This window comes from Podarcis cretensis (genome assembly GCF_951804945.1).
Source record: "Podarcis cretensis genome assembly, chromosome: 7".
In the NCBI taxonomy this organism is placed as follows: Eukaryota; Metazoa; Chordata; class Lepidosauria; order Squamata; family Lacertidae; genus Podarcis; species Podarcis cretensis.
Genome location: NC_137176.1, coordinates 52,347,612 through 52,375,359, shown reverse-complemented (window position 1 = coordinate 52,375,359; position 27,748 = coordinate 52,347,612). Strand labels below are relative to the sequence as shown.

The window sequence follows — 27,748 nt, the reverse complement described above, 5'->3', positions numbered from 1 at the left end:
GCATGATGTCTGTCCACCTTCTCTTGCTGCTTGGCTAGGGAAGGAACTATGAGGAAGTTAAGGAGGGTAGGTGAGTATGGTGGGTTTGATCTGTGTGCAAGAACTCTACCCAAATGCTTTTTTTGTGCCTTGACCCATATTTTTCAAGTGCATCCAAACAATAGACAATGTTGCTCATTATGCAAGGACTTGCCTATTCTATAAACACTCATTTCGCCAGTAATATTTACCATGTGTGACCTACTGAGTTTTCACATGGTGGTGAGAGCAGTCAGTCAGAGGAGAAATGTGTGAGTGTATTGAAGAACAATAAGGGGAAATTCCTTAATTACAAAAAAAATTATTAAAGTCAGGCCAAGAAGCATAGATGCTGACGTGGAATCCCATGAACCCATGCTTCAAAGATCCCTGCACTCAGAATCCTTATTCATGCATCAACTACATTTGCCAATCCCCATTCTTAAGCAAAATTCTAATGCAAGCTTTGTTGTTTTGTTTTAAACTTTTTGAAGTAATCTTTCCATGTTATTGTTTTTTGTTTGTTGTTATGGTGTGTATTGTTGCATTTTTATATTGTAAACCAGCCTGTAATCTTTAAATGAAGGACAGTATAGAAATTAAATAAATGCTACTACTACTAATAATAATAATGTTCCAATAGTTAATTAAGCTAGTTGTTATAAAAAATACAGTGAAGAAATAATCTTTTATTTATTGCGTGGAAGGACCTCTCATTTCATAGCCTAGAGATCAGCAGCTTCTTAGCAGGAAGGTACTCAGAGTTACCTTGTTTCTTATCTGTTTTATTTCCATATATGTGGGTCCCTAACCCCAAAGTCTCTGTTTAAATTTGTATGCATGTGATAAGATCAAAATATGTCTGAACAGCTGAACATAAATTTATGAATTATGGATATATTCCCAAACAATGTATTATGTAGCAATATCAACAATAACTGTTGTAAATTACAATCTGAACCTGAATGTTAATGACTAGACTTCTGCATAATTCAGAAAGACTGGAAAATATTGGTAGGAGATAGATTCAGGGCCTCTGAGTATCTGCTGTTATTCTGCCAGTTCTATGTAGCAACTTAGCACCTTCCATTGTTCTAGTAACCTTTATGTTTTCAGACTTAGGTCTTAATTCTAGCTAGCAAAGTTGTAACTTTGGAACACTTGGCAAAACACCATTAAGTACTTACAAGAACCAGCACAGATTCTAAGAGCTTAGCTGTTTTTCTGAGGGATGTTTTTGGAATTGTGTTGAAGAACCACATGCGTAATCTATTAATTCTTATATTCAGAAAAACAAAAAGAGCTCCTAAAAGTCCTCCAAGTATTCCAAGGAAAATGGCTGGAACGAAGGCCAACACACTCATGTCCAGTAAGTTCTTAACCTGCATTGAAGAGGAAAGAAACAATATGTTCTGTTAATTTTGCCATTTTAGTTGACATACAGCAGCCACTCTGTTAAAAGAGGTGTGATACAACAACTCGAAGAAGCAGAAATTAGATGTAGAAAATGCAGGTTGTACTTGTAATAGCCAAGGACCTCATGCCAGATTCTTTATTTTATCTGATGCTGTCCTCTACCTTTAGTTTTGCATAGAACCAGAATAAGCTTGGAATAGGCTACTGGATAGGCTGGCCTGCTTTGTTGGATGTGCCAGTTATTATTTAAGAATCAACAGCATGTTTTCCCTTGAAATTCTAAGTTTTGCCAGTGCCTCCCAAAGAACTTGTCATGCTGTATATATCCTTGAGGTTTCTCTATCAAGGAAATCTTTTCAGACATTGAGTTGTTTTAATCAATTTTATTCCTGTTGTAGTTCTTTAATTTCATAGAATCATAGAACTGTAGAGTTGGACAGGATCCCAAGGATCATCCCCTGCAATGCAGGAATCTCAACTAAAATATTCATGACAGATGGCCATCTAACCTCTGCTTAAAAACCTCCAAGCAAGGAGAGTCCACAACCTCTTGAGAGAGAATATTCTGCTGTCAAACAATTCTTACTGTCAGAATTTTCTCCATATGTTTAGTCAGAATCTCCTTTATTATAACTTGAAGCCAATTGGTTCGAGTCCTACCCTACAATGCTTGTTCCCTCTTCCATGTGACAGCCTTTGAGATAATTGAAGATGGCTATCATATATCTTCTCAGCTTCCTCTTTTCTAGGCTAAACATGCCCAGCTCTTTTAACTGTTCCTCATAAAGCTTGGTTTCCAGACCCTTGATCGACTTGGTTGCCCACCTCTGCACACATTCCAGTTTGTCAGCCTCCTTCTTAAATTGTGGTGCCCAAAATTGGACAGTATTCCAGGTATGGTCTGGCCAAGGCATAATAGAGCGGTACTATTACTTCCCTTGATCTGAACACTATACTTCTGTTCATACAGCCTAGAAAAGCATTAGCATTTTTTGCTACTGTATCACAATCTAGAACTCTTCTTTAATTCCATGGCAAGCTCATTGCTTCCTGATTCCCTTTACTTCCTGTATGTCCCTAAGAAGCAGGGGATCCCGAGGGGCATATTTTTAAATCTCAGAAACTGTTGTGGGCACCACAAAATACCCATTTCATAGAATGACAATACTCAGAAGCCACCTCCCCTAAAACAGGCAAAACACAAACCCCAAATAAGTACAGGAACAGCTAGAACGACCAAGTCTCCAAAAAGGGGGAACATTTAAAAAATGGAAGAAAGGGAGACTTGGTGGGTGCCAAGGGCAACATGGTGTTCTTGTGTACCATGTTGGGGACTGTAGCCTTACAGAGACTGCTGTGTACTTTAGTACAGAAGACTACATTGTTGACCTTCTAAACGTCCTAACAGCAGGTGTACATCTTCTACAGGTCTGTAATACCAGCAGAGCCTTACTACACATTTGCACTGCTCTCCATCAAACACATGCATACCAACAGAAATGATTTTTTAAAGGATGCAAGTAATCCCATACAATCCTATTTCCCTAAAACAGAAGCACTTGCTCAATTGCTTATAACTTATAAGGAGATTTGGGCTGGGTGTTCATCAGTATGCGGATGATACCCAGCTCTACCTCTCTTTCAAATCAGAACCAGTGAAGGCGGTGAAGGTCCTGTGTGAGTGTCTGGAGGCAGTTGGGGGATGGATGGCGGCTAACAGATTGAGGTTGAATCCTGACAAGACAGAAGTACTGTTTTGGGGGGACAGGAGGCGGGCAGGTGTGGAGGATTCCCTGGTCCTGAATGGGGTAACTGTGCCCCTGAAGGACCAGGTGCGCAGCCTGGGAGTCATTTTGGACTCACAGCTGTCCATGGAGGCACAGGTCAAATCTGTGTCCAGGGCAGCTGTTTACCAGCTCCATCTGGTACGTAGGCTGAGACCCTATCTGCCTGCGGACTGTCTCGCCAGAGTGGTGCATGCTCTGGTTATCTCCCGCTTGGACTACTGCAATGCACTCTACGTGGGGCTACCTTTGAAGGTGACTCGGAAACTGCAACTAATTCAGAACGCGGCAGCTAGACTGGTGACTGGGGGCGGCCGCCGAGACCACATAACACCGGTCTTGAAAAACCTACATTGGCTCCCAGTACGTTTCCGAGCACAATTTAAAGTGTTGGTGCTGAGCTTTAAAGCCCTAAATGGCCTCGGTCCAGTATACCTGAAGGAGCGTCTCCACCCCCATCATTCTGCCCGGACGCTGAGGTCCAGCGCCGAGGGCCTTCTGGCGGTTCCCTCATTGCAAGAAGCAAAGCTACAGGGAACCAGGCAGAGGGCCTTCTCGGTAGTGGCGCCCGCCCTGTGGAATGCCCTTCCAGCAGATGTCAAAGCGATAAACAACTACCTGACATTCAGAAGACATCTTAAGGCAGCCCTGTTTAGGGAAGTTTTTAACGTGTGATATTTTACTGTATTTTTGGTTTTTATGGAAGCCGCCCAGAGTGGCTGGGGAGGCCCAGCCAGATGGGTGGGGTATAAATAATAAATTATTATTATTATTATTATTATTATTATTATTATTATTATTACTTGTATTTGCCTGCTCAGGATTGGGTTTGGGGGCCGCCATATGCCAGAAACAATTTCATATGGCTTCCAGTGGCTCCAGGAACAGATGTACTGATGGAGTGCTCAGCCAGCATATCTGGAGAGTTGTACCAGTGAATAAGCAACAGCAGTGGCATATTGGGTGTTGCACCAGATATAGGGAGCTTCCACCATATCCTATAGCAGGGGTGTGGAACCTCTTTCAGCCTGTGGGCTGCATTCCTTCTAGGCAAACTTATGTGGTTCATATGTCAATGCTGTGTGGGGCCAGAGGTAGAAAGTGGGTGGAGCGGTAATGAACATTTTAACTTTGTTCCCCCGCACTGCCCTATAGCTACTTGGCTGGCAGACCTCCAGCAAAGAGTCGCCCCTTGATTCTGCTACATATAGCTTTCTCCAAAAGAAAAAAAGAACCTGCATGATATAACTGAAGCTGAACCATAAGCTATTACAAGTGAAATATGCATTATATATAATTTATTTTTGTCTTCTAACATGTTTCTTCTAACACAGTGTGCATTGCATTTGCAGCATGAGTTCATAAGATTTATCTTGGTTCATAGTTCCTACTTGAGTACATTTCAAATTTTTCCTGCTCTTTAAAACTTAAATCCAACCAAGATGAACTACACTTTGTTCTGAGTAGTAGCAAGTTGTGCTGCTTGGTCCTATGCACGCTTATTCCCAGGTTAAGTGTGCATAGTACTGCAGAATTTATAAATAATAAATTCAGACTTCCATAAAATCCTACCCTTGGAAAATCAAGGGTCTTAAGACTTCTTTACACTGCTATGTTCAGCATAAACTGAAGAAAATAAATGTTGGTTTTTTTCTTGACATAACCCACAAGCTCTCTGCTCAGAGTTTGGCTATAAAACATGAAAGCAGCCAGATTTCCCTGGAGCCCCACACTAAATGAAATGAAAGCATTTGATTATCTAGCCTAGCTGGCAAGCAAAAAAACAAACAGTGAAGCTGTGGTAGAAACCACATTGGCAACAGTTCCTCCAGGAGAGTGGGAGTCAAAATCAATTGCTCTTTTGTGAAATATCCTAAATAAACTTATAAAGGACTATAAACTGTAACTCAAGGCGGAAGTCATTATAATCCACTGTATTGTTCTGTATGGCAATTGTGGCAAAGTGACTTTTCTTCATGCTGAGTAAAAACTTCCTCAAAGGAAGATGTTCCATAAACCCAACCAGGTGCCACTACCAAGTACCTGTTTCTGATCATAGATGCACAAGTGGTATATGCACAATGTAAGCCACAATCCTGTATCTATTCTGTTGTTTCCTATAAAATGCTGCATTTTGACGTGTTTTCACCCAAACCAGTTTTAATCCAAACTGAGGAGGGGGAGGCCTAGTTGAGTTTTAAACTGGTAATGTGTACACAGCCCCAAAATGAGCTAACTAGGGCTTTAAATACCCTTGAAAATGTGTTTTCTTGCAAGAGCCTTTCCAGAGAGAGCAAGTTCTCTCCCCCACCATATACCACCTGTCTCTTCACCTAAACAAGGCAAGTGCAAAAAGAATGTTGCTTTCTCTGCAAAGAGTTGCACAAGGGAAATACCCTTGGAAAGAAAAAGCTGCACAGCTTGAAATGTGTCAAACAACTTTCTAAAAATAAAGTGAGTCTTGACTTCTACAGCACCTTTGGACATCTTCCGTTCATTTTTGCCTTTTATTCTTGACCCTTCTGAAATCACCCAAAATCCCAAGGTCTGAGTTTGAGTGGAATTAAACAAAAACCTGCCACATCTTTTCTTCTTCTGTAACAGTGGCTAATAGCTCTGGTAACCAGGGCCCTGGTGAAGGGTGACATAATAGCTTCTTTTGGAAATGTCTCCCAAGCATGTAGTTATTTCTGAGCTAAGCTGTTGGTCTGATCGGACGCAATAGAACTGCTTGTGTTTATGTCTGGCAAATCCATGAGTAATCTCTTTTGCTATCAATATTAAGTTAATAGATATTATAAAGTACCAAAGGTATGCTGGCCTACATTCTTTTATCGAACTATCCACGAAGGAACAGCAGTTCTTTGTAAATGCTATCTGATAAAAATGAATTGTTCACAAATGTAGCATTATTAGGCTAACTTTCCTATGGCAGGTGTTGTAATACAATCCAAAGTTTCAACTCTCTTTTCATTATATCTGCCAAGGTCTGTGTCCCTTTGTTACAGTAAGGTGGCTTAGCACAAATCCAGAAGACAGGAGTTTGTGCCAGTTTTATCCTGTCTAGCCAGAAGAGAATTATCTTCTCAGGTTAACAGCACTTAAAAGTTACTTCAGTGGGCAAAACAATGTGTCAAGTATCATTATCCTACATACCGTATTTTTCGTCCCATAGGACGCTCCGTCCCATAGGACGCACCTACTTTTTGGGGGGGGGGAATAAAGGGGGAAAAATTTCCTTTATTTCCCCCCCAAAAACCTGGGCGGGGAACAGTGGGATGGCGGCGCTGCGCCTCCCCGCTGTCCCCTGAGCTTGTGGGGCTGGCCGATGTCTGTCCTGCGCGCGGGGCACTCTGCTTCAGGGCGCCACGCGCGCGGGGCGGCAGGCTGCTATCCGCAGCGTGGGGAGCCCTGCGGGGAACTCCTGCAGGGCTCCCCACGCTGCGGATGTCTGTCCGGCGCGCGGGGCGCTCTGCTTCAGGGCGCCCCGCCCACCAGGCGGCAGGCTGCGGACACCTGCGCGAAGCACGGGGCGTCCTCCAAAGGGTGCCCCGTGCTCCGCACTGCCGGCTGCCGCCCGCAAGCCCTGCGCGCAGGGGGGAGTTCCCCCGGGCACGCAAGGCTTGCAGATAGCTTCCTGGAGCCTGGAGAGCGAGAGGTGTCGGTGCGCACCAACGCCTCTCGCTCTCCAGGCTTCAGCGAAAGCCTGCATTCGCCCCATAGGACGCACACACATTTCCCCTTCATTTTTGGAGGGGAAAAAGTGCGTCCTATAGGGCGAAAAATACGGTATATGGGAAAACTGAAGATGCCAAGGACCACAGTTTATTGGTCAATTGCTTGCCCCCTGCAGAAACTTTGTTTGCTCAAGTATGGAAACCATGCCATAGATGTGCCAAAATATGTATGCAAGTTACTAAAACTAACTTGTTTTATTTATTTATTTAATTTCTATACAGCCCTTCATAAGAGGGTCACAGGTCAGTTCATGGGTGTAGCCAGGATTTTTGTTAGGGGGGGCAAGACTTTGTTGGGGGGGGACAGGACTTTTGTTAAGGGACAGAACTGACGTGATTGGTCAGTTAGTTAAGTATTCCTATTGTTTCACTTGATGTGGGGTGGGGGCAGCTGCCCCTCCCTGCCCCTCCTTGACTACGTCCATAGGACAGTTTACAACCGAAACAGTTTCTGCTCCAAAACTGAGCCTAAACCTCAATTGAAATGTAACTAGAAAATCAGTTTCCTCCAAGAGTGCCTGGATCTGGTCTGCGACCACCTGCTCAAGAACCTTCGCCAAGGAGGGAAGATTGGCAACTGGTCGGTAATAACTTTGATTTTCCCAACCCAGTGAGGATTTCTTAAGGAATGATTTTACTACTGCCTCCTTCAAGCAGCCAGGGACCATTCACTCTCACAAGGAGGCATAAATCACCTCCCTGGCCCAGCTAGTTTTTATCAGCCAAGAGGGGCAAGGGTCCAGAGCACAAGTGGTCACCCTGACCAATTCAAGCACTTTGTCCACATTCTTGTGGCTTAAGAATTGAAACTTATCTAACAACATAGGACTAGGCAGTGCTCTGGACACATAATGATGACGTCATTGTAATACGTTTTGCAAAAAAATAAATAAAATGAGTAGCTAGTCCCTAAATTGCTCAGGAGGACATTCTTGGACAGATAAGTGTGTTTCCATGAACCTATTCCTTAAGAGTTTTCTCTCCCTCCTACCCACTTTTCCATTACATCCACATTCAATTATATTTGCTAAATTCCCTTATCATACATCTGGTTGAGGATCAGATGAGAAAGAAGATGAGTCCACAAAGGAATACTAAAGAAGAGCCTGCAAGAAATCATATGAGATAAAGAATTCAAACATGAAATGGAAAACTATATTGGTACTTCTAGTCAGTTTTTAGGATTGTTCAAAGCACTGCTATAAAACTAGATTGTTCTGCAAAAGGTTTCTCTCACTCAGTTCTCTCCGTAAGTTCTTGCCAAGAACACCGATATTATGAAGGTATTACTTGTCCCCAACTATGTTTCGCCTCAATCTTTGTTTGGATTACTCTCCAGTTTATAAAACAGTCTCCTGTGTTTTATGGCATATTCACACAAGAAGTATGAAGTGGCATATGCCTTAAATCAGTCGAAACTGTGGTCTTTCCCATATTAAGATCCACATATGGAGCAAGCAAGTTAAGAGAGGGTCAAAGGCACATTGTAGGAACTTCCTTATTTTAAAGAAATCAGTTTCAAAGTGGGGAAATACAGAAGGGAGAAGCAGCCTGGGTTCCCCACACATGATTCCCCCCCCCAAATTGCCTCAAAGCTGTTTCCTGCTCTGCAGGATTCCTAAGATGCATCTGCTCCTGCCCAGAGTATTCACTAAAACCAGGATGAATGTTACCCATAATCTTCTGATATTGTCCTGGTGATAGTGGGGAGGCAGGAGCCATCTGCTAACAATTCAAGACACTGGGTTATAGCCAACTATCGTAAGTTTTACTCAGGGTAGACCCATTGAAATTAATGGCCCTAAGTTAGTCATGTTCATTCATTTGAATGGGTCTGCTCTGAGTACAATTAGCATTGGATACCACTCACTGTTCTTAATCTTTAAAGCTCTTTATGGCCTTAGACATGCACACCTAACAGAATGATTTATTCCCACCTGATCTGGTGCCCTGTTCAGTGTTCTATCATTGTTGGAGTTCAAGTCAACCTCAGCAAAGATTTGAGCTTATGGGGGGGGTGATTGTTCAGGGTTGTGGAATGGCCTTCCATAGAAAGTTAACTTGTGATCATTTTCAGAAGAATGTTTTTATGTTGATAAACTACCCTATGATCTTCAGATGAAGTGTTGTATATAAATTTAATTTTTAAAAAATGTTAAGGAGTCTGCAAGACTTTTTTTATTCAGGATGGTGTTTGGGAGCTGAAATCAGTTGAGCTGGGTGTTTATTACTGCTGTTTTAGATGTTCAACCTGTTTGTAATTCTGTTTTTATGGAATTTTAATTATGATTCTTACAAAAAGATAAGCAGAACCTGCTGGATCAGGCCAATGGGCCATCTAGTCCAGCATCCTGTTCTCACAGTGGCCAACCAGATGCCAATGGGAAGCCTGCAAGCAGAACCTGAGCACAAGAGCACTCTCCCCTCCTGTGGTTACCAGCCACTGGTATTTAAAAGCATTGCTGCCTCTGACTGTAGAGCCAGAGCACAGTCATCATGGCTAGTTGCTACTGATAGCCTTATCCTCCATGAATTTGTCTAATCTACTTTCAGAGCCATCCAAGTTGGGGATTGCTGCTGCCTCCTATTGGAGCAGATTCTTCCGTTTAACTATGTCAGGGGTCAGCAACCTTTTTCAGCCACTGTCTCTCAGACCATGTGGTGGGCCGGACTATATTTTGAAGAAAAAAATGAACAAATTCCTATGCCCCACAAATAACCCAGAAATGCATTTTAAATAAAAGGACACAATCTACTCATGTGAAAACACCAGGCAGGCCCCACAAATGACCCAGAGGTGCATTTTAAATAACAGGATACATTCTACTCATGTAAAAACATGCTGATTCCCAAACCGTCCAAGGGCTGGATTGAGAAGGCGATTGGGCCGCATCCGGCCCACGGGTCTTAGGTTGCCTACCCCTGAATTATGTGCTGCATGGAGAAGTACTTTCTTTTGCCTGCATGAATCCTCCAACATTCAACTTCATGGGATGACTATGAGTTCTAGTGTTATGGGAAGGGAAGCTTTTCTTCCATCCACTTTGTCCAGGTCACACATAAATTTATACATGGCTATCAGGCCATGGATAGTGTTCTCAAAGCTACCAGCATGAGTTTGACCAAACTGCGGGAGGCAGTGGAACACAGAAGTGCCTGGCATGCTTTGGTCCATGGGGTCATGAAGAGTCGGACATGACTAAACGACTAAACAACAACAGGCCACCTCTTATTCACCTTTTCTCTAAACTATAAAAAGCCCCCAATGTGGCAGCTTTTCCTCATAGCATAAGCAACCTTGAACATAAGGTGAAGTGGAATATGAATATTTTAAATAAACAGGCACAGCGAAATACACATGTGGCCTTGGCTTAATTTAGTGTGGATGTAGTACATACCCAAAATAAAATCCTCATCTCTGCTTTGAAAAATCCAAATTGGCCCCTGTAGACAAACCCACAGAGAGAAGAGGAGATGAGATCTGTGGTGAAGGCAGCCGTCATGCAGCAGAAGAACGTTTGCCAGGCCAGCTTGATATCCCAGAAAGAGGCCACCTCCTCCAATGTGAATAGAAGTCCACCCACTGGAGCATGGAACACAGAGGCAATCCCTGCCCCAGCACCAGCTGTAACAAAATTCCTCCTGTAACAAAGAAGAGTATGGGGTGGGGGGAGAGGAGAGAATAGAGTTTCAGGATAATCCCATTACTTTAGATAAGTAAGATATACTCTTCATCTTTAGTTACAGGGAGGTAGCCGTGTTGGTCTGCCGTTGTCGATATAAAATAAAAAAAATCCTTCCAGTAGCACTTTAGAGACCAACTAAGTTTGCTACTGGAAGGATTTTTAAAATTTTGTTTCTTCATCTCTAGTTCACAAAATAACAACAACAACAACAACAACAACAACAACAACAACAACAACAATAATAATTTATTATTTATACCCCACCCATCTGGCTGGGTTTCCCCAGCCACTCTGAGTGGCTTCCGACAGAATTTTAAAATACAATGCATACTTAATTACTTTGTCATGAGCTTGAAATAAGTGCCAATTTTACCTATTTTCTCGGATCAAAATAAAGTCAAAATGATACCTGCTTTTGAATAGTGCATATGGCACTTCCAGACTGTTGCTATTTTCAAGTGGGATTCAACCCCGCAACAACAAATTCAAATCTCACAACTATTTTTTTATTAGGAGGGCTTGTGAAACAAATCCACTTCTCCAAAAGTTCAGACTTTTTGTGATGAGGAAAGTGATTGGGAAAGGTACCGGAAAATGTAGGCTAATACTTGCAATGTCAACTAACCTTCCTGCAAGCAAATCAGACTGAATACCAGTAGCAGCTGGTAAGGCACTAGCGAGGGGAGGGGTCTGTTGCTCTCCTGGCTTCCCAACCCACCAGGTTGCTGCTGTGTATCGAGACAGGAAGGGCTCCAATTCAGGGAGCTCAGTGTGGTGCATACAGGCAGGAGTGTTGGGTTGGCTCTGACACCATGCGCTGCACTATGCCAAGCTCCTCATACCTGCCCCTCTGCTTCTCAGAAACCTGCTGTGTTGGGTACCCTACACCTACTGCCTCACCAGCCACTACTGGTGAATGCTCTCTGAGCAGCCAACATTGTCCTATCTCCCTGCAAATGAATCAGGATGAACAGGTCATCTGCAAGTGCCCATAGCAAGCTATGCAACAGCAATCTAGCCAACTCTTGTCAAACTGAATTAACCCAAGTCCTCTATTACTAGATAGACCTCAAGGGCCAATGTATTTGGTTGTGACCCGTATCAGGTGGATTCAAACTGCCATGGGGATTTTAATGAACATGCAAAAATACTTCAGAAATCTGTGCCATTGGTCACGGGGCAAATTTCTTCCATAAGTAACAGCTTAACAAACACATCTCTAAGTTATTTCACTAATTGTTGAGGCAAGTTAAAAAGCAAAATGTATCATGTTTATTTGGGCTGTCTGGTTATCCTTGAGCCACAGATAGTTTGTAATGGCTTTTTGTTTGGAGATACAACAAACAGTATGGTCAAAGGCACATGTTTTATTTACATATTTTTATAATCCACTGTTTTAAGGCTATGGAACTTGATCATTCAAAGCTTTCCAAATGCAGGCTTGACATGAACAATAACACTGGTATAATAGATCCTGTTTAAAGTAAGATCTTACAGGGCACCCCATGGATTTGCAAATGCCAGCATTTCACAAATAGAAGATAAAGTGTTTGTGATCCATACTGCAAGATCTGGTGATTTATCGTATCCAAGTATCTTGAAAATATGTTATTTTATACAAAAGTAGCATTCTCCATGTCACATTGCATGAAGTCATTTCATGTGAGCAACATCCATTTAAAAATTCCCTGACCATTTTGACCATTTTGTTTTGTTCATGCTCTATAACTGAGTAAGCCACTATTGAGACATATGTGAGAAGGCAATTAAAAATCAGATGAGCAGCCTTAAACCTCATTTATTCTATGCATTCAACATAGCAGCTTTACCATATTCTATTTGGCAGCTGTATGCTTCATAATGATGCTGCTCAGAAATGCAACATAACCAGGTTCCACTAATCAAGCTTCACCAGTCAAGACAAACACAGGTGGATGTGGATTCTGCTCCACACTCACACCACACAGCATTAAGCCCCAATGACCACCTTTTGTCTTACTTCCAGGTAAAGACATATACATTGCACTGTGAACTGCTGTTTGAAATGCTGTATTTGCTGCTGTGGAGGCATGATTTAGGAGGAAAGCTGTCTGGATCTTTGCATCCAAAATGGACCCTTGTTTCTCCTAAAGAAAGTGTCTATACAATTCTTCAGCAGTATAGCTGAATCCACATTGCACAAGCAAACTTCTACTTCTATTCTTTCCTCCTGCAGCCCTCAGGCTCACCCCAAATATGTGGAGACTGCCAAATGGCAGAGAAGAATGTAAAGTCCCATTGCACTGTTGGATAGCACTGGATACACAACTCTATGTTTCCACTGAAGACACCATTACAATTACATGTTTCTATTGTTACTTTTACATATTACCTAAATTAAGGCAGCCAGTAACCCTTTTTAGTTAATTATTGCATACTTATTTGATAAGGTCTCTTACTTGTCAGCTGAGTTCCAAAATCTGGTGAAGGAGGGGAGATTCATTCCAAGGATCTTTGGCCTGGACTGGCTCAATCCATATCCTATTATTGCACTGGGGAAAGTATTGTGAAAAATTAATGGTATATTTAATTTGCTGATTTACAAAGTTTCAGATTAAAGAAATCAAATAACCAGATGGCAGAAGGCATGCAAAACTAGTTGGTTGCAAGTTGCTTTGAGTTGCTCGGCAAGAAAAAGTGACTAATAATTTTAATATAATAGCAATGATAAAATAAATTCATTCCTTATATTATGAATTAGACTCTTAAGATTTTATCTATGTGTTTTATATATATGAGTGAGCTTGCAACAAAATATTGCAGTAGGAAGTGTGCTTATTCAGGATGCCAGTCATCTAATGCCTTTTCCCAATATCCTCCATTCCATTCTGCCTATCCCTATTTTCTTTAAAACCTGTAAATTTTAAAATATTAATTTCTCACCCCAAGTGAATCATGGGACCTTCTGGTCCACAGAAGAGCCCAGATGCCACAGCCAGAACACAAGAGACAAAAGTTCCCACAAAAGTTCTGATATTAAAAATGTGCTGAATAGAAGCTCCGTTCAGAAAACCTATGACTTCCGGTAATCCACTTGGTACACCTGTTGGACAAAAGAACTGGGGAAAGGAAAAGGCAATATTATTGTAGCAGCCACATAAGCTCACATAGCACAGCTCGAATCAAACATTATCCAACATCCAGTCATGATTTGTCAGTCGACAGGATTATCAGGTAAAAAGGTAAAGGGACCCTTGACCATTAGGTCCAGTCATGGATGACTCTGGGGTTGCAGCGCTCATCTCGCTTTATTGGCCGAGGGAGCTGGCATACAGCTTCCGGGTCATGTGGCCACCATGACTAAGCAGCTTCTGATGAACCAGAGCAGCACACGGAAACGCCGTTTACCTTCCCGCCGGAGCGGTACCTCTTTATCTACTTGCACTTTGATGTGCTTTCGAACTGCTAGGTGGGCAGGAGCTGGGACCGAGCAACAGGAGCTCACCCTGTCACGGGGATTCGAACAACCGACCTTCTGATTGGCAAGCCCTAGGCTCTGTGGTTTAGACCACAGCATCACCCGTGTCCTGGATTATCAGGTAAACATGCCTAAATCAGGAGTGTAAGAACTTTTTCAGCCTGAGGCAACCTTACAGGCGCCACATGCTAGGGGTAGGTGGGACCAGGGGCAAAATTGGACAGAAAAGTTAATATGAATTTTACCTTCTACAGTAGGCTAGTTTCTACACATACAAAACACAAATACACACACCTTTTCTATCTTCCACATAGGCAAGCAACAAGCATTATCACAGGACACATTCCACCCAGGCAAACATATCATAACCTGATATTTTAAAAGCTGAGCAAGAAGCAGGTGTTCAGCACTTACCACAACCAATCCTGAGGATACAATGATCATAGCCAGTCCAATTCCAAGTATGTATAACCAGGTCATATGAAAGTTGCCTTTCTGCCAGTTTTACAAAATAAATAGTTATTGGTAGAAAAACTGCATAATATGGTAGGATATTCATTTACCAAGCAAATACATCGTCAATCCACATATTAGAAGAACGTAAGAGCCTTAAGGATCAGACCGATTGCCCCTCTTGCAGCATCCTGTTTGCACAGTGATGAGTACAGCACCATCTGCCCCCATCAACTTCTCCCATTGCTAAAATACATGGACAGGACCCCCCTCCAACACACAATTGTCATATAGCAGATGCCAGCAGTTTCAGCTACCAAACCAACTCACCAGCCATTACAGCTCTTGGTAAAAATGTCATTCAAGCAACCAATCCAAGGATGGTATTCAACTAAGTTTTATGTAGAGCAGACCTATTGAAAAGAATGAGCATGACTAAGCTAGGTCCATTAATTTCAATGGGTCTGCTCTGAGTACACTTAGCTGAATACGTGTCTTTAAAGAACACATGTTCATAGAAGGAAGTCATCATGTGGATTTATGCTCTCTGTTTTAAAATATTTGAAATTGATCACTTGAATGAAATAGCCATTAAACAGGGAGTATTGTCTGATCTGAAAATAGCATACGTCCAGGATTTTCCGGACATTACAGGGATTTCAAAGGCGGAAGTGATGTCCGGGGGAATATCCAGGCAGCGGTTTGTCCTGGATCTTCAGTTTTCCTCAACAACTTTGGGGTGTCCAGATCTTTACTTCTTGAAATATGGCAACCGTAACATATATTGCATATTAATTAACTATATTCAGATTTATTTTAAAGGATTAAAGACAAAAAGGCACTTTTAGTGTCACTTGACATACCGGTAAATACAACTTACTTTATTTTCAAAAAATCCCTTTTACTGCATGCCTAGCTGAGGTTACAATTCTAATTGTTTGCCTAGGAGAAATTCTGATTCAAATCAATGGAATTTACTGTTGGGCATGTATAGGATTGTGTGTGGATTCCTATTTAGAACAAACTTTATTTTAATATTGCTTAAAATGTAATTTGACTATTAATTGTTTTAAGATTTTGCACCCTCATCTTTCTGAAGGCTCATCAAAATGCTCTTCCTGAATAATACCATAACTACCCATATATCCCAATATCCAATTAACAAAGGCTGTACAGTTTTCTTAGTGAATACCTTATAGAATTATTATAGAAAGTTATAAAATATGCCTTCCATTCCACCAATTTTGTCTGACTGTCATCCCATTCCATTTTGAACTGTTTGTGTTTGGGTTAGCCAGAATCATGTTGTCTCCACTGCCCTTTGCAAGTAAATTGACTCCCACAAATTTGCAAGAAAAAAAGTCATTTTGTTGAGATTGGATTCTCTTGTGCCTGTAAGTCAAAGATGCTGTTTTTGTTTCCCAAATTTAAATGGCTCAGCAAGCTACCACAGATTTCCTGTCTTGGTAAATTGCAAACATGTGCTTACTCTGCAGTCATCCAGGAAGACCAGATACATGCAATTTGGGTCAACCTCTTTGCAAACTAAAGGGATAGACATAATTTATATTGGAATATTCTCCTCTGATTACCTGAAGTTTGCTTACATGTGACTTGTAATGTCAAGATTTTGTCAAAGGCCTCTTCCCAATTTTGTTGCCTACCTTCTATTTTTCGGTTGCTCTGAGCCTGAAATCTCAGACAAAGACAATTGAGTGTATCAAAGACAGTTGACAACTGGCTATTATGCCCCAGCTGCAACGAAACATGTCTCTCCTACATCAGTCTCTACAGCTACAGCAGGGGCTGCAACCTTCCAACAGCTTGACCTCAACCTCAAAGTCGCACTCCTCTATTGTTTCTCAAGGCAGACGGATGCCAACAAGAGCATGTGTAACAGAGAGGTGAAGGCATGGGTGTAGTTGGGGGGCAAGGGGAGCAGCTGCCCTCCTAAATCAATACAAATCAATACAAATCTGAGGTTCTGTACCCCCCAACAAAGCCTCCCACCCCCCAGCAAAAATCTTGGCTACGCCCATGGAAGAAGATGTTGCAACTGGTGCTATAAGGAGATGCCCTCTATGGTTATTCCTTCTTAGATCCTGCCATGCTGTGCTAGATGCAGTCTTAAGTATAATGGTTAGTTTCCATTTGTTTTCACCTTGATGCTGATGCTGTTAACCTCTGCCACATTAAAATAAGACCAGATGGACTGACTGAACCATGATGTCCTCTCTGTTGACAACTGCGTTCTTGTTGTCAACAGACTCAACAAGATGCACATTCCGCACAGACTGCTCAAGCAGCCAGCATACCAATTTATTCTGGGCCTCAATCTAAAGAAAATAGAAACTAATTTGTGTGTGTACCACAGGCCCAGTATTGGGCCTGTCACATCAGCTATAAACACTGAGGGAACCATTATTAAATCCACTGACAATTTCTGTTATTTCAGTTGCCTATCTAGAAAGTAGTAGTTCTCTTGGAGTCTCTCTTGGAGAACACAAAATTGGTGTAGTGTAGTGTTTAAAAACTGACTTGGGGTCTTTGCTACAACCATGGGACTATAGTTAATATATACTGCACCCCTGTGTGGTGCATTCATGGCAGTTGTTATTCCCATTTTTACAACAAATAAAAATGTAAATATACTTTGCGGCTTCATTCTTTAACATGCTATTACTTGTCATATCTACACCATAACAATAATGGCTGCCACCTAAGAACTCTGGGAACTGTAGTTTTGAAAGGGTGCTGGGAATTGTAGCTCATTGAAGGGGTCACCTAATAACCTGTAGCATCCTTAAACTACAGTTCCTGGGATCCTTTTGAGAAGCATGAATTGATATAAAGTGATATAAGAGTGTAATATGTATGATGTAGATATGGCATGTGTGACAGGCAGCAGAGCCAGACCAGAGACTGGTGGTGCAGTCCCTCAGAATCCTACCAGAGTGCTGGAGCCTCTCTGGAGGGAGAATAAAAGGAGCAGTTTCTGAGGGAGTTGGTGGTTTTTTGTTTTTTGTTTTTTGTTTTAGATAGGGCTTAATTTGAGGTGGGAGACAGTGATTAGGATAGGGTTTGTCTGAGAGAGTTGGTTCAAATTTGGGTTAAACATCTGTTCTGAGGAAAATATCTATAGATAATATCTAAGCGCCGTTGTAGCTTAGAAAGTAAGACCGTGTTAAGTGTCTTGGGACAGAATACAGCTAACTGGAGTTAAGTGAAGGACTGAGTCTGAGCCAGGGAAGGTAGCAGCTGTAGGAATACAGACTACCTGGGCCTCAGTATAGCCAGGAGGGGATAGTTCTTCTAGATACAGAAGACTTCCAAGCCAGTAACAAGGAGTGAGGTGATCCCCTGGGTCTGTTATACTAATTAGAATGCCTCAGGTGTGGGATTGCTAAAAGAGTGGGTAACTGACTAAAAGTGCCCTTCACTCATGAACCAAAATATTAATCTGTGAAGGAAGCTATGCTGTGTCAAAAGTATTTAACTGTAACACCTGTCGTAGCTAAGTAAAGGAACAGAAACTGAGTTAAGCATTTTACCACCTATTCTAGAAACCTGAACATCTACCTGAAGTATAACAACTGATTTTTAGCAACTGAAGTTTAAGAAAAGCTGTGCATAGACTTCTGTGTTTAAGCCTGTGACATCTTTATAGTTTAACTAATAAGTTAACTTCTACCTGAAAGAACGCATCTCCTGACCCAACTTGGTTTCACCAACCTCTTTTTGTAAATAAAACTTTTCTTATTTGATGAACTCCTGCTTGAGACTCTAAATCACTAAGTTTTCCCTCACACAAGATAGCCTGTGATAAATTGTAGAAATTTGTTTAATTGGCGTAATGTGCGGTCAGTCCACTATATTTAGGTAAAGGGACTCCCGACCATTTGGTCCAGTCGTGACCGACTCTGGGGTTGCGGCGCTCATCTCGCTTTATTGGCCGAGGGAGCCGGCGTTTGTCCACAGACAGTTTTTCCAGGTCATGTGGCCAGCATGACTAGGCCACTTCTGGAAACCAGAGCAGTGCACGGAAACGCTGTTTACCTTCCCGCCGGAGAGGTATGTACCTATATTTAATTGGGGGCAATTAGCAGGGTGAGTCCACTACAGCATGATTCTAGACTCCAACATTCTTCAAGCCTCCCTTTCACAATGCTTTATTTAATTGTTACAGTTATGTCCAAGCAAGAATAAAAGGTGATTTTGGAGTAGACCAAAGGTCTATCACATCCAGCAGCCTGTTTCCCACAATCAGTGGGAAACCTAAAAGTAAGACATGTGGGTAGCCAGGGTCGTAGTTCACTGTGGCTTACAAAGGGCTCCCATGCTATGACCAAGTTCAGGTTAGCTTAGCTTTATCAAAAACTGTTCTTCCTAAGTGGGGATGTATGAATCTGTCAATTTCAATTACCTTGGTTCCTTATGTTTCCAATCTTAAATTCTGTTCTCCACATTTTTGCAGCAATTCATAGGGTTTTTTAAAAAACCCTACAAATATATATATAATAAATACATATAATATTATAATATATATAATTCATCAGCATTTTAGTGCAAATTTCTCTTAATATCATAGCTGTCAACTTATCCCTTTTCTTGTGAGGAATCCTCTTCAGAATAAGGGAATTTCCCTTTACAAAAGGGAAATGTTGACAGCTATGCTTAATATACACAATTTGCATTCAATCTTCACTAATATAATTTTTATTGCAAAGCAGTCTCCCCTAATGAAGATTATTTGTATGTTATTTTTAGAAATCTGTGCATTGTTATGCACACTTTACCCGAGTATGTCATTCAGTGTCTGTACAAAGAGAGGTCATCAGGGACAGAGGTGGCATGATGCCAATATTTATTGCTTCCCCCAAAGCAATTTGAATAGAGAGATTATTATTTTCTGCTGTGTTACCTGAATGTAGTTCTTCACCAGTTCCCATTTCAGTTTAATGAGATAATCAATTATTTGATGGATCAGGAAACCCACTGTTCCTACTATTATTCCAATGATGCCCATCACCAACCATCGATCCCAGTCCATTCTAAAAAATAAAAATAAAAGGGAATTGGTATCAATTGCAGTAACCTCAGAATGTTAATAAGTAGCCTTTTGGTAATGCATCTAAAATGCTAAACAGTTATTCTGGAATCGCAGTTTTTGAAAAGAAGAGCTGTCAGTTTTTTCTGAGAATCTCTCAGAAGAATTGTGATTGACAGGTGTTCATGTCTTTCCAGCCATGATTTTCTTTAACTAATGACTCAGAAGTGAAGGATTGAGACTTCTTTGTTCCACCCATATGCCTTGTTCTTTCTTCCCCAAAGCTTCTAGTCCATATCCCTAGGCAAGTATTGCCTACATCTCTAACTTGGCCCTTTGAATTGTCCCTGATCCAAATCTTAGGTTCTGCAAAACAAATTGCAACAAGAGCAAATTGACTTAATTTTCATAATTTAATCCAGACACAACAGTTGAGAATTACAAGCATAAACTTTCAAGATATCGTTTACTGGTAACAAATATGCTCCATTTAGCTCTTCTGATTATCCGCTACAGCTGCCTTAACAGCTAAAATAAGCAGGTGTGAGGTCTCTTATGACTGCTCTGATGCAAGAATGTAACAATAGATCCAAGGATCCACTTCCCACTGGAAATTGGGTCTATTTAACATTTCCAAGAATCCCAGACCTAGTTATTCTCTGAAGAAACAGAGTCTGCAGCAGAAACTCAATCTGTAATCAATCCATCCAATGTAGACTGCAACCTTTCCTGGTCACAGTGGACTTTCTTTCTTATAACAATTATAGATGTGTAACCTGCACTTTTGCAGCAATACTGTGTATTACCAAGTTTTATGTTTTTATAAACTGCTCCTAAGAAGACATGCTTAGGATGTTCCTGGTACCTTTTCCCTCCCTGCTGTATTTTGTGGCATTTAGATTGGTACAAATGAAGGTCTTGCCCTACTGTGGATTTGGAAATTGCTCTAACCTGCCAGCAGAGTTTCCTGTGTTTTGCATCTCTTCAGAATGTGGCAGTTCCTCATTGGTCCCTAACAAAGCATTCCCCCCCCCCAACATCTGAGTGCACTCTTCTCTGTTCCCAATAGGTGGCACCAAAACACTTTGGTTTAAGTTTATCATTCGATGTAATAATATTTTACAGTCATATGCGCAAAGCGGAAATAAAGGAAAATATGTTTGACCTGTGAAAGCTGTTGGGGGGGGGCAGAATCCTCCATGTGCAAGTGGAGTGAGCCAAGTGAAGACAGAACCATTTCATGGCCTGCAACTCACTTCAATTATCTTTCTAGGAACAGGTAGAAAGCCCAGGTGTTCTTGATGTGCTTTTAATACTTAAGCTACAAAATGATATTTTTCACCATGTCCATTTGAAATATATTTGACCCATTATTTTGTCTCTGCTGGTCATCATGTTGGGGACTAAGAAAAATGCAGATTTAAATTATCTGACTCTTACGTAAATTATTGTACAAGCTGAGGAAATTTAGGGCATGTTCCCCCCACTCATATTTTGGTACACCTGCATGCCATTGATTTGAACAAGAGAGGTAAGTGTGTGGTCAGATTTTAAAAATACTTTGTTTGAGTGAACAGCACACTTAGTTATAGAAAATGTTTTCTTAATCAGTGCAATGAAGGAACTGAGAGAAGTTAAGCAACATGAAACCAAACCAACAAACTTTAGTTTGATTGGTTTGGATATCTTTGCCCAAAGAAACCTTAGTAGTTAAAGCTGATCACTACAAGGTTTGTTGCATCAAGCTTGAAGCTAATGAGAAATATTTATTCCAAAGCCATTTCTATTGATATCACTGACTCTCATAAAGTTTAAATCAAAGCAAGAACAAACATGTGTTTTGTCAGGAAATCCTAATGTAGACAATTGAGCATTAATTATATAACTCACTCTAAGACAGAAGCAGCTGACCCCATGCTAACTGGTATATAGCAGCAAAACCCAGACCTAAAGGTATCATTTCTATATACCCATGGACTTTTTAATAAAGAAAAAAAATCACAGGCTGCACACATGTACTGCCTTCCTGCTGCACTGTAACTCTACTGGTATCAGTGATGCCATTGGAACAGGACTTTGGAGCAGAAATCCGGGGCTGAACAGAGGTAGCCCCAATTTGTAGAAGGCCTCACCACATTTTAAAGCAATACAGCTTACCATTTAACACAAAATAACGCTAAAACCAATAACTAATTACCTGCCTAACTACACTGGATGGCGTGGCAGCAGAACACACCTCCAAACCCTCTGTAAACTGGGTTCCTGTTATTTCTATTTGCTTCCCTTTCAACCTCCTGGGAAGAAAAGAGGGGTAAGGGGGTGCACAGGTGCTGACACGCATCCCTGAACTCCAATATCCCAACTCCTGCTGGATTTCTTAAAACAGGGGTCCCAGCATAGTGGGCATGCCCTCTTCATGCCCTCTTCATGCCTGTTCTGCAAAGGCCTATTGAAGTAGGCAGATCCCTTATGCTGGAGTGAGGGAAAATTGCGTAAATTGTAAGGTGCATCCCTGACTCCAAACTCCCTTACAACTCCCATTGCTTATTTTCCCTTTCATGTGAATTTCAAATGGGGTTCCAATTCGGTGTTACTAACTCAGTGCTAATATCCAGTGTGTACAACAAGCAGGTTGTTTATTACCTGTAGTTTTGTCCCTGCAGCCACTTCTTGTAAACACTGCTGTGGGAAGGCAAATAATCCAGACTCTCATGGACAGATAGGCGTTCCCTTTCTTTCTCTTGGAGGAAGTTCACCCTTCCTGAGCAGCTGCTGCTGCTGTTGCATCTGGGATCAAGAGACTCAATCAAATCTGGCCGATCTTCGGCTAGCAGCATCTCCTCTTCACCATCATCTGTGCATCTCTTGCAAGAAAGGAGGGTTGGCATTTTGGAGAATCACAAGTGGCAGCAGAAGACCTCGGACTTCTGTCTGCAAATCAGTGGTTGACAAATGCAGCTGGAGAGGACTTACTGACTGCTGTGCAACAAGGGCTCACTGACTTATGTTGTGGGTTGGGTTGCTTCAGTAGCAGCACCACACAGATCCTGCGTGTTTGTGTCACCCAGAACCTGTCAGAACCAGATTTTTGTTTCATAGGTGACTTTCCCACCAGAAGGGTTGGGCAGGCAGCCAACTGAACACAGAGTCTTTCCTGAACAACACAGAGAATGTGAAGTCTTAGGGTTTAAAATCAAGTGGTGATTGCGGACGGTTTGGTCATCATACTTCCCAGCCACTTAATGTAAAAATTTATATCAGACACTAAGCGTTCTGAACACATTGCAACAATTCTGTATCAGTTGAACTGGTAACTAGTGTGTTCCCAGCTCCATTTCAAAGCATGAGTCTTGAGCGTTAAAAAGTCCTAAATGGCTTACGGCAAGGCTATCTGTAACTGCTTATGTCCCAAGTTCAGCATCAAAGGACCTGGTCAAGTAATCTGCCTTTAAGATTGATTAGACGGGCAGGCACTAGGACAGGGCTTTTTCAGGAGTGGCACCCCTACTCTGTTGAACTCCCAACAGAGGTATAGTTGACCCTTCTGCTTAGGATTTAAAATGGCTAAAAACTCCACTCCCAAATGCCTTTTATGTGCTTTTATTGGACTGTTTAAAAAAAATGTTTATGTTGGACCAACTGTATTTTAAAGCAAGGCTAGTCAATGGGGTATCCTCAATGTTTTTGAACGACAACTCCCATCCTTATCATTAGCCTTACTGGCTGGGCTGATGGGTGCTGTAGTTAAACAACATCAGGAGGGAACCTCATTGCTTAGCCTAAGTTGCTGCTTAAACCGTTGTATGTTTTTAAATTTTTAACATTTTTCAAATAATGCAATACAGTGGTACCTCGGGTTAAGTACTTAATTCGTTCCAGAGGTCTGTTCTTAACCTGAAGCACCACTTTAGCTAATGGGGCCTCCTGCTGCTGCCGCGCCGCCGGAGCACGATTTCTGTTCTCATCCTGAAGCAAAGTTCTTAACCTGAAGCACTATTTCTGGGTTAGCGGAGTCTGTAACCTGAAGCGTATGTAACCTGAAGTGTATGTAACCTGAGGTACCACTGTATTGTAATGTTATGTTTACATAATGGCTGGCCACAGTGGCAGACCTCGGGGTCTCAGATTTCAGCAGTGCCCTGTGCAATGCCATAATTCAAGCAACAAGCAAAGACAAAGGCTGCAAAAGGCACTAATAACAATGATTAGCACCATGGCAGGCATTACAGAGCTGGCATCATCTGGCATCTAATGATACCCATAGCCTGGGCCCACTGCCAATATCTGGAGTTTCCGGGTCTTGCCATTGCCTGTTTACCTACTCCCCCTAAACAAGTGATTAAGTGAACAGAGCAAAAAGAAGGCATAGTAACCAATTCATGGTTTACAACTTGTCTTCTCTCTGGGATGTGCTGTGGATTGGTCTCAAGAGAAGGAGGCAAACAAATAGGCAGTGGGAAAAGGTTATAAGAAGGTGGTGTGTGCTCTCAGGTGGGGAGTGGCACAGGGTATTTTATCTAAAGATTCCCCCAAATCAGTATCTGAAGCAGGAAGGTGACAAAAGAAAACATTTTTAGGTGCACAGCCCGCCTACCTAACCTTGAAGCTTCCACGCAATAAGGTCATTATTACTTTGGTTTAATTATAGGACATTATTGCTTCATTTTAAGAGACAGGGAACAATGCATGGATAGGTAGTACTTCATATATACTTTGGATACGGATAATGGGTGGCATTCAATGTATTCACATTTTTAAATAATCATTTACTATTTATTATTATTATTATTATTATTATTATTATTATTAAGGAAATATAAACTGCTTCCTAAAAAAAAAAGTCCAAGCAGTGTACAGATTCTGTTATATATAATGGATGATTAAAATGAAGAAACCAATAAAAACAAACATGAAGAAAGCTATCTTTAAAAACAAAGCACAATAAAAAATGAAACAAATATAAACTAAAGCATGTGTCTGGATAGGCTTACTAGAACAGAAATGTTTTCAACAGCTGTCTAAAACAGTAAAGGCACCTGCCTAATGTCAAGAGGCAGGGAGTTCCACAGCACAGGTGCTGCCATGCTAATATACACTTGGGGTAGTAGAGAGGAGACAAACCATAGTTGGGGAAACACCTCTGAATCTACTCAACAGATATTTTATCTACGTATTCTCTGAGGGCAGGAATACTGGATATCCCCTGCACCGTATCACAGCTCTGTGTTTACTGTAAACTGAAAAACAGTAACAATACTGCATGTTTACATACAGGGCCTTAGATTCGAGTTCCACAGCTTTCCAGCAGCCTGGCTGTTTATACAGTAGGAAAACAATAGAGGAATGATGCAACGGTTCAGAGTGAGCAACACAACAGAGATCAACAGTCTCTGTGGCCATCTTGCAGTTACCTTTCAGGCAGCCCTTGAATTATGGGGGAAATGGAAGCGTGTGTCCTTTAACAGCCACTCCTAACCCCTTGACCTTTCTTAAGAGACAAAAGTTTTGTGATTTACACAAAACTTTCAGAATAGCTCTGTGATGCTGTACAAAACAGTTTTTCCTTTAGGCATGCTGCCGTGGGAATATGGCCTTCTCAGCTATGTTAGGAGGGAGGGGGAGAAAGAGATAGAAGCTCTATCTTAATTTCTACTTCAGAATAAATATGGCAAACCTGAGGATACTTAGGGACACAAACATTGAATCTTCCATCATAACAGGCACACAAATAAGTGTTTGACAGCTTTAGCTTTAAAATCATTTACCAATAAGTACTGGGGTGATATTTAATACAATTAGCACACAGTGAAGAGGTTGCAGAAACATGGAAGCTGGTAGTGGCACATTACCAAGTATATCACTTCAACTGGAACTCTGCATATGCCCTGAAACTAAGCATTTATTTTGGCTTTGTTCTGTGTAAAAGAGTGCAGTACTATTGCAAACAAACAGAGACAATGGTATAAGGTCAGTCCCGTGAGGGGAAGCTGTAGCGGCTTACAGTAATTCAACTCTCAAGCAGCCTTGGCACAAGTCATAAAATTAATGGCAAAAAGGTTAATTATATATCCTGAACTTCTATATCTAATGCAAACAGACACTCTTATTTCTTACTAAGAACCTAGAAAGAGTCATCCTCCACGAGACATCTTCCCCTGTAACTGCATTAAGTCTCTAAATATGCATTTCCTCTGAAACATTTCTAATCACCTGGCTGTGACATGTGATTGACTTGTTGACAATTTACTACTTGTATCTTTTAAAAGTCCCTTGTGTCCAGTCCTGCCTTGGTCTTTGCGTTGGAGCCATTTTATTTTATTTATATATAAATAACTGGCATTATTTATTTAATCCCAGTTAGGAAGCTTAATTCCTCTAATTAGGCGCCTCTCAGTTCCCACCTTGTTCAGCATCCTACCCAGGACACTGATCTACATTTTGGAGATCCTCCAGAAGTCTTTTCTGCACCACTCTTTTCCAAGCTTGCTCTCACTCCATAGATACTTGCAGAAGCAAGACTTCTTCAGCCTAGCTAGACCCCTTACACCCCTGCTGCCTCACCGCTCCATTCCATTGCTTTTCTCTTCAGGTCAGTCAGAACTATTTCAAAGAGCACAAATTACCATTATTGCCCCCAAACCCTTTTTAATAATTTTGAACTTTTTTGGAGGGTCCCAAAGAACCCAGAGTTGAGCAGATTTAGCTCAAGGATGACCTACAAATGCTACCTTATCCTCAACCACCTTATCATAGCTTGAGCCTAGAAATCTGTATGCATCAGACATCAGGGAAGATTAGCCCTCCACTGCTTAACCTTTGCCAGTAACTCTCAACCTAGTCATGACAGTGCATGTATAAGTCACAGTGAAATTCAGACTTCTCTCTGCCCTTCATCCCACAGGACAGGTAATTGTAGCATCTTGCTTCTTCTCTCTGCCTTTCTCATTTTCCTGATTTCTACATACACAAAATCTGTTACTGTATTTCCATTTGAGCTTCTCCCCCTGGTGGCTTTAGACCTCCACTGCATACAGTCTGGCTCCCTAGGGCCCACCTATAATGCTTTTGAATTATGGTGCTGGAGGAGACTTTTGAGAGTTCCATGGACTGCAAGATCAAACTTATCCATTCTTAAGGAAATCAGCCCTGAGTGCTCACTGGAAGGACAGATCGTGAAGCTAAGGCTCCAATACTTTGGCCACCTCATGAGAAGACTCCCTAGAAAAGACCCTGATGTTGGGAAAGACTGAGGGCACAAGAAGGGGACGACAGAGGACGAAATGGCTGGATAGTGTTCTCGAAGCAACCAGCACGAGTTTGACCAAACTGCGGGAGGCAGTGGAAGACAGGAGTGCCTGGCGTGCTCTGGTCCATGGGGTCACGAAGAGTCGGACACGACTAAACGACTACACAACAAAATAATCCATGTAAGGAAAGCTCTCGTAGGAACACAAGAAGAGTCCAGCTGGATCTAGCCTATGGGTGCCTATGAAAATCCCAAAAGCAGGAATCAAGAGCAACCCATTCGAGTTTCCCTAATTTTCAGAGGTGACTACTAGCTGCAATAGCATTCTATGATAGGAACTGTTTCAGCTTATGGTCCAGGCCATGGGGTAGCCTGTGTAACTTACAACAATCTTGCTTTTTCTTTACTAATGGTTCAAGCCACAGTAGATGTAGATCACCTCCAGTAAAGATCCCCCAACTGAACATGCCTGTAAGATGCAGGTTCACATGTGCATATGTATAGGCACAGGAGCAGGTAACAGGTGATACCAGAGGATGGGTCCCAGACCATTTTATTGCTTTGTTAAAAACACCAGATAAAAAACTGTAAAGCGAATCTATAATATGTGAGACTGAGCAAGTTTCTCCCTGTTTCATAGTACTAGAAACTAAGGGCTACCCAATGGCAATTATTGGCAGCAGCTTCTGGACAGACAAGAGGAAGTATTTCTTCACTCAACAAAATTAAATTGCATCAATTACAGATAGGTAGCCGTGTTGGTCTGCCATAGTCAAAACAAAATAAAAAAATTCCTTCCAGTAGCACCTTAAAGACCAACTAAGTTAGTTCTTGGTATGAGCTTTCGTGTGCATGCACACGAAAGCTCATACCAAGAACTAAATTGCATCAAGTTCACCAACAC

At 41.6% G+C, this 27,748-nt stretch overlaps 1 protein-coding gene across 1 annotated transcript in view; it reads right to left on the bottom strand.

Moving 5' to 3' along the window:
- LOC307221029 (chloride channel protein C-like) overlaps window positions 1-23,261 on the bottom strand; it is a 66,049-nt gene extending 42,788 nt beyond the window's left edge. Inside the window, exons 1-7 of the mRNA XM_079985143.1 lie at window positions 22,242-23,261; window positions 19,473-19,602; window positions 14,513-14,593; window positions 13,564-13,739; window positions 13,080-13,172; window positions 10,354-10,597; window positions 1,206-1,400 (exon numbers count right to left, since the gene is read on the bottom strand). Of these exons, the coding sequence (XP_079841269.1) occupies window positions 1,206-1,400; window positions 10,354-10,597; window positions 13,080-13,172; window positions 13,564-13,739; window positions 14,513-14,593; window positions 19,473-19,602; window positions 22,242-22,486 (1,164 nt within the window). The 5' untranslated portion in view covers window positions 22,487-23,261. The remainder of the gene's footprint in view (window positions 1-1,205; window positions 1,401-10,353; window positions 10,598-13,079; window positions 13,173-13,563; window positions 13,740-14,512; window positions 14,594-19,472; window positions 19,603-22,241) is intronic.
- Between the last annotated feature and the right edge of the window lie 4,487 nt (window positions 23,262-27,748).